The sequence below is a fragment of the Sesamum indicum genome, linkage group LG7 (assembly GCF_000512975.1).
Source record: "Sesamum indicum cultivar Zhongzhi No. 13 linkage group LG7, S_indicum_v1.0, whole genome shotgun sequence".
NCBI lineage: Eukaryota > Viridiplantae > Streptophyta > Magnoliopsida > Lamiales > Pedaliaceae > Sesamum > Sesamum indicum.
Genome location: NC_026151.1, coordinates 3651808 through 3664038, shown reverse-complemented (window position 1 = coordinate 3664038; position 12231 = coordinate 3651808). Strand labels below are relative to the sequence as shown.

At 36.3% G+C, this 12231-nt stretch overlaps 2 protein-coding genes across 2 annotated transcripts in view; one reads left to right on the top strand and one right to left on the bottom strand.

The window, feature by feature from the left end:
* Window positions 1–3726, bottom strand: part of LOC105166122 (proteasome subunit alpha type-1-B) — a 4175-nt gene extending 449 nt beyond the window's left edge. Inside the window, exons 1-2 of the mRNA XM_011085359.2 lie at window positions 3239–3726; window positions 1–405 (exon numbers count right to left, since the gene is read on the bottom strand). Coding sequence (XP_011083661.1) covers window positions 1–405; window positions 3239–3589 — 756 coding nt within the window. The 5' untranslated portion in view covers window positions 3590–3726. The remainder of the gene's footprint in view (window positions 406–3238) is intronic.
* Window positions 7726–12231, top strand: part of LOC105166121 (auxilin-like protein 1) — a 6526-nt gene continuing 2020 nt past the window's right edge. Inside the window, exons 1-2 of the mRNA XM_011085358.2 lie at window positions 7726–8310; window positions 9186–12231. The exon at window positions 9186–12231 is cut by the window's right edge and continues 387 nt beyond it. Coding sequence (XP_011083660.1) covers window positions 7973–8310; window positions 9186–12231 — 3384 coding nt within the window. The 5' untranslated portion in view covers window positions 7726–7972. The remainder of the gene's footprint in view (window positions 8311–9185) is intronic.

The following is a 12231-nucleotide window of genomic DNA, read 5'->3' as shown; positions in this document are numbered from 1 at the left end:
TTGATCTGGAGCAACGGATTCATCAGCTGGGGGCTCTTCACCAACTACCTCGAATTCATTGATCAGTCCTTGCACGGTTTCTTGGTCCAATATATGAAATGCCTCCCCTACCCCCAATACGGCAATTGTGCAAATCGCACTCGTCAGTTTCTCTCCTTGTAAGGTCTCCCTTAACGCAAATAGTGCATCCTTGATCAGATTTTCTCGTGATGAGTCCATGAAACCCTCAAACTTCCGTTCTAAGTATGTCTTTGCAGCCTGTGACCGAGATCCAATAGCAAATGCTTGGTATTCGAAGTAATTACCGCTTGGACAGTTGTAATAGAGGTGAGCTCCAGATTCATCAAGACCACCAACCAGCAGGCCAACACCATATGGTCGTTTCCATGACCGCTGTGTGCATACCTGCATTGCAATAATGAAAACCAGATACTAAGTACTAAATTCAGGCAAAAATGAAGTAAAGTTTTTGCAATCACCGCATGGAAGAAAGCTCAGGAGAAAAGAAAGAGAAATCCCAGTCAATTGATCATGAGGAGAAAAGAAGAAAGACAAAGAAATTGAAGGTAATTGGACCACAAAAGATGGGTTCTCTAACTCTGCTACATCATATGAATAATACAACACTTATAATCCTAGAAAGACTTGTAATGACATTACTGTGAATCTAGACTCATGTTCTACCAAAAAAAAAAAAGAGAGATAGGGAGAGAGTGATACAATATGTGCAGGAATTCATTAAGAGTAGAGCATTTATTAGACAGCTTAAACAATGACATCAAACATAAGAAAAAAACAGCAAATCATCAAGAAATGGCTTAGTAAATATAAGCCAGAGGCGTCTCTTTATCAGCAATTGATGTTAATCTTTGACTGCTGAATATATATCAGAAGTTCTATGTGCATGGTGGTCCAAGGACTACAAAGGAAAGTAATATTTAGCCACTATCAGTTTGTTAATTGGCAGAAGGATAGTACAGATGCAAATTTAGAAAGAATCAATCAACTCTTCAATGAATATCATTGCCCCACCATTGAGAATTGATAGTTTAATTTGAGGCCCCTATGTCCAACATGCAGAATAACACACTCCCTATATTATCCAGGATTAGATGTCCTAAAGTAATTAACATCACCTATCCTCTAGAAAATCCTTTATCCAAACTTGGAAGCTACTAAATGTTGATCATTTGCTTCCATGAGTCCATGACAATGACTCCCTTGCCCCTGAAGGACTAACACATGCAGATTCCTACATTGCCCTTAGCTTGTGTCCAGAAACTGTCCAACCTAAATCAAATTTTTGCTTAAAAAGCCCCTAGCAAAATTTCCAGGTGAATGTCTTGAGACGTAAGTATATAACTAATAAATGTGCATCCAATCTCTAAAGAATTCACAAAATCTGCATTCGAACTACATCTTTTCCATTTCCACACGTTGGAAAAAAAATTCATTAAGTAACCTTTTCCTTTTTATACAGAAACTGTCAGCAGTTAATTCATATCATTGAAGTACGAATATACCAGATATAAATGGTTTAAACACCAGTGTAACAACAACTTGGATACTTGTTCCAAATATTCAAAGCCTAACCGACACTTCTGCTTCTGATCTTTATTCTCATCCTCAGCTCTAAAATCCTAAACCAAATGTACCAGGTAAACCACGTAAATTCAGTACAAGCTTAAAACTAAAAGAGCATGCACACATCACAAGTTAAAATAAAATTTTCCAGGGATAGCTTAAAAAACAAATGGTGATGTTCACAAGTTAATAAAGAAACTTGGAAAACCATTTATTCCTATGCAAAAACTGGCACATAATACATATACATGTGCAGTCCCCAGATAGTCCATAACAACAAGTAATGTGGAGAGCCAATGAAGATAAAATCAGAAACGCTGACCACGACTGAAGATCACCACCTGACCTCTATATGAAAAAAAGCTGCAAAATCCAGGAAAAAGTTTGTTTTACTACATAGCATCAGATTTAGATATCATCTCAGCTAAGCTCAAAACATCAGACTAAGTTGCAACAGACATTATGTCAAAGATTCATTTGTCAGACTAACACAAACTTTAACAAGAGATCACGAAATTTTCTTTTTAGAATAAATAGGAAGAGACTGAGAGAAGTTTTTGGTGGCGGTAAATCAGGTAATCCTCAAGGCCACTCCCTTGATTTAGAATGCAGCTCCATGCAGAGGTAAGCCCTGTGACATGGCCACTTCTTGGGCCAAACACATTTCCCCTATAGCAAGCACAAGCAAGTTTAGTCCAAAAGCCAAGCACAGTGGGACAGAACTTTTCCTAGGCCTTCGCGTTTCCTCACTGGGAACTCTACCAATAACTTGCCTCTATCTCAGACCTTATGCTAAAGCAAAGTCATGGAACAATGCTACAACTGAAAAATAAGCTCAAAGTTGACAAGAAATATAGGAAATGTTTTCATGAGGGAAGTTGCTTTTGTAGAAAAGCTATAAAAAGGAAAATGCAGCATATCACAGAAATGTCAGATTTCTCCTTAATATAAATGCATACTCCACATTGATCAGTTGAATGTAGTGGTAGTGCAACATTTCTTCAAGTTTCTATTGCCACCAAACCATTGACAAATATTCATACACACCAACTATTCAAATGCTAGTTTCTCTTCATTACTTCTCCAACTGACATATATACAAACAACTATCCCATTTTTCCTTTTCCAAATTACCTTTTCTCACTTAGTTTACAACAAAGTCATGTATTCCTTGGAATAAATTCTATTAGAAGAAGTCTGACAGTGTACACTCCCATTCCAAACCCTACCCCTCAATTCAAACAAATTTAATTGTACAATTCCTCTCGCTGGTATATAGAGTACAAAATTAATTCAATTCAACATAATGAAAGTTTATTAACAAAAGTTTGCCCAAGGTCTTCTTCAGATCCATCCATGAAATTCCCATACTACTACTCCTCAATCAAAACCCAAACTCTCAATTACACAATTCTCTGCAGAAGAATACCATCAATGAAAAATGAAGCAGTTCTCGTCAAAGCATTAATTAAGTTACTGATATACATTAATCCGTTTTTTTTCTTGTGATCCTTTCACGAATTTCTACACTACTGGTGCCCTAATCTTAAACCCTAACTCTCAATTATACAATGCTCCACAAAATAAACCACCAAACAAGTACGAGAAACGAGAAATGAAACACTTAGGGTTTAACCAAGAAATTAAACTAAACCTGAGCCTTGTCGGCTAGCTGAACAACAAGACGGCCGACAGGAAGCGGCGACTCGTACGTATAGGAATAATTAATGCACTCGTTACGCATGTATCGGGAGAGTACTCGTCCGTCGGCCGTCAGTCCAGCGATGGCCACACCGATGTGGTCGTCGACCTTGAAGATCTTCTTCTGGTGCGAGGAGAGCTCGGAGCTCGCCTTGTTAACGCTGGCGAGCACCACATGCGTCTTCGATCTCAGCCCTATCGCCGCCGAGCCCTGCTTCACCGCCTCCATCGCGTATTCTACTTGGAACAGCCGCCCCGCCGGCGACCACGTCGTGACGTCGGTGTCGTACTGGTTCCTGAACATTTTGGATGCGGCGTCGTTGTAAAATTACAGAACACAGACTCAATAACTTGAATATATATCTCTGTTCGCGTCTCACTCTATTTCAGTAGCAGAGGAGAGAGAAGGGGGTGGGTTTTGATCTGCTTTTCTTTTTCTTCAAGGCAGAAGTAATCGCAAAGAGAGAAGAAAATTCGGCAACGCGGGTTTGGGCCTCCGCCTCATCTTGATGGGCTTCACCAAACCTTTTGTTTCTTTCAGCCCACAACACCTCCAGATTTGTAGTACAAAACAAGGAAAAATGGTTGATAGTTATGGGCCATCGGCGATCTACTTTACTGCTTTACAGCTTAAGTCTCTCAACACATAATTGATGATTCCAATCTCCACCCCCTCCCGGAAGGCTGATTGCTTTAATCATAACAAAGCATATCTATATTTGCATCACATCAGCTTTTTCCCCTTAATGCATCCTGTCTCAACTCAAATCATGGATCTACCTTTTCAAAATATTATTCTATATTCATCATATTTAAATCAATTTTTTTCCTTATATAATTTTGTCGTTTTTTTTTTAAATATATATCAATAATACGATAAATATTGATAAAAAAATTAGCCTATTTTGATGGGATTTAACAATCGTTAACTAGAATTAGAGAAGAGGGTCTTCGATAGTCTAGTAAATTATAGCGTAGATTAACCAATTTTCATAAATTCCTCAATTTCTTAATAAATTTGGATTCAATTATATCGTTTTTATTTTCTTGAACTCAATACTGATTTCATCATTATAAAATGGTAGGTAAGACACTTTGGACTATACTGACGATTCTGAATTTCACTAAATCACTGATTGGCATGTATGAAATCGATTGCAAATGAAAAATTTGTGTGCCTTATAAGCCTCAATGTCTCATCTCATTAACAATACACATTTTCAATACAAAATCGTGAGGCTAATGAATACAAATCGAACTACACCTCGCACAACGCAGCACCGGTTCCATCACGCACTGCATCATTCGACGATGTTTGCATAAATAAGATCACGTGCATGTCCTAAACCCGTCCTTTAGAGGATTAATGATGTCGATACACGTATCACATCAATCGTAAAATTGAACTTACACAAAAGAATTGATAGATATAGGCATTGAATGAGCAGAAGAAACAAAAAAATGGTGGTATGAAACGATAATTACATGGTCAACGAGACCATCCACTCAGCTCTTTTTGGGGGGGCATTGATGTCGAAATAATGGCCCCTCTGTCTTTCTTTTTTTCTAAGAAGAGGGGTTTGAAGCGTGGACACCACTCACTTTATTTTGTTTGTTTGTTTGATGAATTGTAAAGGGTAAATTATGATTTTTTTTTTTTTCAGATTTGATATAATTATGATTATTTTTCATTGTTTGAGAAATTATTAATACTTCTTATTTTTAAAGATCGTCTAATAATTAACTTAGATTGTAGGTTTTCATCCATTTTTTATGGTGAACTGACCAAAATGATATTGTGGATTAAAAATTATAATTTTATTTATTTTTCAAAAAAAATTTATTTTTTGTGGACTAAGTAGATAATTTTTTTTTATAATGTTTAGAAAAATTTAATCCACCCTGTTTGATTTTTTTATAAGTTTTTAATTTTTTAAATAAAATAAAAAATACAATAAGAGCAAATTGACAATTTCATACCTCTAATTTCATCAAATAGTAGAAAGATATTTATAATTTTTTAAATATCGAGATGATATTCATAATTATGACAAATTTAAGGAGAAATCGTTGTAATTTACGAAATTGTAAATGTATAAATTGTTGCAGGGTTTAACGTGGGCTGCTCCGCCTCAACGAGAAAAGGAGATATTTCTATGATTGTGGGCTCTGCTGCTCTCCTTTTCAATTAATATTTTACAATTTTGATGTTATCACATCATAATCGTACATTAAAAAAAATACTAGAATAGTTGTATTTATACTTTTTTTTATTTATAATCTATTTATATAAATTATTTATATATTATTATGTAGTTATAAAAACTATTTTTTCTGAAAAATACGTAGTTGTCCATAGGTTGTGTAACTGATAGTAAAAAAACATAGATAACTTGTGTAATAATGCAGACTTTTTCTGAAAAATGTATATGTAATTTTTCAAAAGGTATGGATACTTTGTGTAAATAGACCATAGGTTAGGAGCGTGAATGTAATTGTCCCAAAGAAATAATAATAAAAAAACTATTTATGTTGTAAAAAACACTACTAGCAGTAAAAAAGTACGAGTAGTTTGTGTAATGATGTTGACTTTTTCTGGCAGATGGATGTGTTACTTTTAGAAAATATGGGTGATTTGTGTAAATGATATTGACGTTTTTGGTGGGTGTATTGTAATTTTTCAAAAAAGTGTAGGTGGTTTGTGCAAATAGACTAGAAATTATATATAATTATCTAAAAAAAAATAATAAAAGAACTATTTTTGTAAATATGGGTTTTGCTCCTAAAATGAGATGAATACACCTAAATTCCTCCCGTAAAAATACTTACAAGGTAGAAAAACGTCAAGACTAGAATATAGAAGACCCAATTGTAACCATTCAAGTCCTAAATTAGATAGGGTGTAAAGGAGAAAAACTCAAGATCATAAGAAAATGTCAGGGTAGCTAAAATTCTACTTGAGGAATGGCCAATCACTATTTATAGATTTTTCTAATTGTATAATTTCATGTGAATTACAAATTTTGAGTCTAGACTGGATCGAAATGACCAGAAATGGATGGGGCAGATTCACAATTGCCCGCAATTTGATATAGAGTGTGATAATTTGAGGGGTGGAAATAGAGTATATCCATGGCAGTAAATTAAAGAATGAAAAAAAGGAAAAACTATGTTTTGTTCATCTAAAACTCAAGTACTAAAGTTACAGAGATGTGAAACTATATATAAAGAATAGAGTTTTAGCTAAAGAAAAAAATCAACCCACTTTGGACTCTAGCTGACAACAAATTCAACAAAAATTAAATACTGAAATACTAATAAAAAACAAACACTGACAATAAAAAGATAAGTACAAGCAGAACTTGCTACATAGAGCTTGAGGTATAGATTTTCATTGTATTTTCATCCAATTTTTGTGGTAAATTATAAATTATGATTTATAATATTTATGTATTTTTTAGAATTTTATAAAATATTTTTATGAATTAAAATTCTCATTAAATTATTTATTTTACCCCCTCACAGATTTTTTTTTTAAAAAAAATTCAATAAGATTAAAGTAATAATTTTTACATCACCATTTAAGGACTACATAATTATATTCCACTTAGTGGGTGTACTTATAATTTTTTTAACAACGATTGAATATTTATAAATATAAAAAATTTCAGGAGGTAGTTGAAATATGTTCTAAAAATAATAAAATTTTAAATTAATTGTATAGTGAAAGAATAAAATGATAAATACACTATTATAAAAATATAAAAAGATATCCAAATTATTTAAATTCGAACGAGTCTTGATACGGAGAAGCATTTAATAATTTAATAATATTCAGTAACTCAAGCAACTCCTAGTTTAAAATATGAATTCCATTTTTGCCCCAGCTTAATAATTGTTTCTCCCTTTGTGTCCTCCCAGTCAGAGAAAAGAGAAGATTTAAAATAAAATAATCGCCGCGTCGATGTATCTATCATATCATACACCACAGACAGAATAACGCAAGTTTTCTGCTGCTTCTGGTCCATCTACGCCAACTCAATCAGAACTCCAAGCTAATACCAATTTTCAGGTATAAACTGAGTCATCGGTGACTTGACGGAATCGAGGATCTTTTATGTTGTACGAGCAAATAAGGGTCCATGACTCGTGAAATATTGTCCGTTTTAATAAGATTTTTGCATATTTATTATTAAAAGACCGTCAAATTTTTTATTTTTAATTGATGTGGAATATGTATTATATTATTAATTTTTATAGGAATTTGAAACAGACATATGAGCTTTTCCGACCGACCAAAATTAGAAGTATATAATTTTCGATTAACTAATCAAAAATTGGAATTGTACAAACTCATAGACCAGATGCAGCATATAAGTCCTCAAGTGGACCCACATTTCTTCCTCATATAATAAAACTTTTTCTTAAAATACGTAAAATGTTTTTCTCTCTCATCACATCACTCACTTTCTGTCTCTCTCTCTTCCTTCGTCTTTGTGTTGTCTGACGCTGCAGAATTTTTTCTCTGCAGACAAAATGCCTCACTGATCAAGAAGAAGAAAGGCAAAATTAAACCAAAAAAGAAAAAAAAAAAGAAAGGGGAAAAAATCTTAAATAAATTAAACAAAAAACCCTAGCTCTTCCATAGACAGAAGAAGTACGAAGCTCCCACTCTGCTTCCATTCCCATGGAGTCTCTGTCTCGACCTCCGCACAGAAGAAAACACTCAGCCACCAATGTCCTCTCCTCGTCCTTCTCCTTCAAGAACCCCTACGACGGCGTTTTGCTGTCCAGCAACGGAGGCAAGGGGAGCTCGTTTGAAGCTCATGAGTACGCTGAGATTTTCTCCGGGTCGTCTTCCATACCTGTGCTTGATCTTCCGGGTCTGGATGATCGGGTAGGGTCGGGTGATTGCAGGAGCTCTAAGCTCGATTACTCCAACATTTTCGGTGGTTTTGGGAATGATGATGTGGCCGTGCCTTATGAGGAGCTGTTTAATGGTTCTGCAAAGAAAAATAAACCGCGGTGAGTTGTTCTTCTTTCCTTCTGTAAGTGAATCGCTCCTATGGCGTTTTGAATTGAATTTTGGGACATGTGAAGTTTGTTTGCGGTCAACATTTTTCATTCTCTGTTGCGTAGTTGTGTTTGGATTGGTTGTTATTATGGCTCATGTAATTTGCATGTTTAATTCTTTATTCATTAATAAGCCTCTAACTTCCGTTTCTTGTTCTTTGCTATGCTTCAAAAATTTAAAATCTTTCTCAAAGTTCCCTTTATGGAGAGAAACTATCATCTTTGATTGATTTTATACTCATATGAGGAGAAAGATTTTCATGCCATGTTTTACTAATTTTTTCTGGGGTGCTATAGCCCGATTGCCAATTTCTTTCTCGGCGAGGGCGATTATAAGTGTGTGCTGAATTTTCATTTTCATTTTTGTTCCTGTTTTTGTTCTTTTCCAGTAACGGAACCGATTTATGGGCTTGTGAATTGACAGCTATACTCTTGATTGTGCTTATTAACTCATGTCGGCCTCCGTTGATTGTTAATAAGGGTGTTGAATGATCAATTTCGGTGCCCGGTGTGTTTGTGTTTTGAAGAAACTCTTTTATTGGCTAGATTTAAATCTTGTAATTATAGTGTTTTACATCTATTGCTAAAAGATTTACTAAGATCCAGTTTATTTGATCATTCTTTCCCGCTATTTCTTTTGGCTGTCTCTCTGTGTGTGTGAAAGATGTGAAATGACGAGTCGCGTTTCGTCAACCCGAAGGTTTTCAGAAAACAATATCTTCTTTTAGATCTTTGTAATCTCTTCCATCTGAAGTGCATCCCCTTTTTCAGTATAAATTGTTGGAGTTCTTTGGTTACCCATTCCAAATCCTTTATATGTCTTGCAGGATTCCAGCAAATACACGGTCGCCTTTACAAGAATCAGGTTCTCTATATTCTTCACGAAAGACGAAAAGGTCCTCCAGCGAGGTATCTGTTCAATCTTTTGATGGAGTTAAGCAGCAGTTTAACATGTCTTTTAATAGGACCAGCCAAAGAAATAATGATGCATCAAATGGGAAAACACACATTGCAGAGCTCCATGCTGTCCCTGGATTTACTTATTTTGTTGATGGAGCTCCTCAGCCGCAGAAGATAGAAGGTCACAGGCCTGTACCTTCATTGAAACGTGAAGTGAGTCGCACCTGGAGTTTTAGTGCTGAACTTGAAGCTTTTAAAGGTAAAGGTGGATCAAGTTGTGATAGATCACATGTACCTGAAAAGCCAAACAATGTGAATGAAGTTAACCTTGAATCACACTTCTCTGAAGTGCCAGCACCTTCAAGTCGTCCGTCAAATCTAAGTGCTAACAAGGATCCAAGGAGATTATCAAGCTTTGCTTCTAAAGAAAATGCTTCTGGAAAGATTGGTGCTGAATGTTCACCACCTTTCTTGGATGAGGAATTTGATGAAAATTCGACAGCTGCTGTATCTGCTGCTGCCTTGAAGAAAGCCATAGAGCAGGCTCAAGAAAGTATAAGAATAGCAAAAATGGTAATGGATAGGAAAAAGGAAGGTCATCCAGATGGTTCTGAGCCTAGACCAAAGGGCCGCCAGAAAGATTTGGATAAGGAAATTAAGATTAACCATGAGGCTTATGGTTCAAAAGAGAACAATGCTAGGTATAAAGACTTGGATCCTATATTTTCTATATTCACTGGGATTGATGGGAAATATACCCTGTCAATCAGTCACAATGATACACTTATTGATGCTAGAGATGCTCAAGTGGAAAGAGTATGGGAGAATGTTGAAGCAGCTAAAGGGCATCGAGAGCATGTGGGGGGAGGTAAGTTAATTGCTTCAAATTGCAGTCAGAGTGAGACACTTTGTATGGATGAACAGTTTGGAACGCTCAGTCAAAATGTTGATGCAGCTGAAGCGCGTAGAAAGGCAACTGATTTTCCTGACTCAGCAGCCAATGCAGAGTGTCGTACTGCTCATTTGGTGTCTGGTGAAGTAGGTGGCAACAAAAGTTTGTCGCTCGCCAGGAGTAAACTTGCTTCCAACCCTATGGAGATGGAAGCTGGCAAGGAAACTTTGCAGCAGCAAGAGGTGACAATTCATCATGCAACAGGACCTGAAGTTGTTGCTGAACTGGCGGAAAGAACTATCAATACATGCCAAAGGATGCAACCACTGGAAAAGAGTGTGGATGAAGCTGAGCAGTGTTGGGCTACCTTTAATCATGCCAAAGGACCTGAAAATACTGTTGAAATGATGAATAGGGTTCTGAATACTTCTCAAGGAACTCAAGAGCAGGAGAAGGTTTTGGTTGAAGCTGGTGAAAATTTGAGGATCAACCAGGAGTATGAAATGATGGAGAAGAGAGAAAATGATATGGATGATACGGGAAGGCGTGATGAAAAGGTTAATGTGGAACAATTGACAGTACTGACTCCAGCTTTCAATAATTTTCTCAATGAAGCACATAATCTGGTCAAGAATGATGCGTCGTCTGTTAATGTCTCCGACTGGAAAGAAAATGGTGATAGACATGGAAAAACTTATGATGAAGAAGAAAATGGGATCAGGCAGAAAGAATATCACCTATGGTTTGAAAGTGAAGAGCAGCTGAAGGAAACCTGGGAGGAAGAAGCTGGTGAGGGGCAGACCGACGTCTTTCCAGAAATAGAAATTGAAAAGAAGGTTAATGAGGCTCTTGAGTCAGAAGGTAGCAACAAGAAACAGAGTCATGGCTATGTTGGAGATGAACCAAAATTACTTGGAGAACTTGAGCAGAATAAAGTTGAAGAGAGACACATGAATGCTTTTGAATATGAAGCAGCTGAGACCACAAACAATGATTCAGAAGCTGAGACCAGAAACAATTGTGCTGAAGTTCAGGAGCCTGCAGCTTTCTGGGATGCTGAAGAATCAATCAACACTCATGGAGGAGCAGGGATAAGTGAAGAGAATCATAATACATGTGAGTTTCATGAGGCTGCCTATGAAGAGGATATTGATGAAGCTGTTGATGCGATTAGTGGTGATGGTAGCACCATCTTTAAAGAGGCTCATGCTATTGATACTAGCACTATCTTTAGTGAGACTCCAGCAGACTTTGATTTTGACTTAGACAACAAAGCAGAAGAATATCATAAAGCTGTTGGGAGTTACCGTGAGAATGACACTGTGCCTGAAGTAACTGAAACCATTTTCGCAAATGATAAGGAGGCTGCAGCTCAATTGTTCCACCTGGAGAGTAATGAAATGCCTGGAACGGACAGCTTGCGTCAAAGTGCCTCTGAAGAGATTTTTGTTGAAAGCAAAATCTACAATGGCTTTGAAGTTTTTTCTTCTGTTGGCAAGATACAAAATATCGGCCTCATGGCTGGATGTACTGAAGATAAACTTCCAGAGGATGAGAATACACTCAAAACAACTAGTGAGATTCATGGTGCTGCTAAAGAGTATGCTGCTAAGAGCGATGGAGAAAATTTACCTGAGCTTCATTCATCTGATAATAGAACAGGAGAATTTGATTTCACGGGTTTAAGACAGGTGTTGGAACAAACTCCAAATGATGATGAAGGATCTGTATCAATCTCCAGTCCTGAAAATATGGAGGGGTTGTCTGCTCATGAATCTAAAGTATGTGCAGTAAATATCAAGTACAATACCTCAAACAAGGAAGAAGCAAAAGATGAAGTAGAAATGGTTATGGATGAAAGAAAACATGCCAAGGAACAAAGTGAAGTGTTATACTCCCAGTTACATAGTGGTGAAACCAAAGAAATGGAGAAATCGATGGAAACTGAAAGAGGTCTAGAAACAGGGCTAAACATGGATAAGAATAAGGAGAATCTTGTTGGAACCACTGCCATGGAAGCCAAAGATGCCAGAGAAGGTCTGGAAAACCTTGAGAGAAATGGGTACCAGCAAAGAATTGAA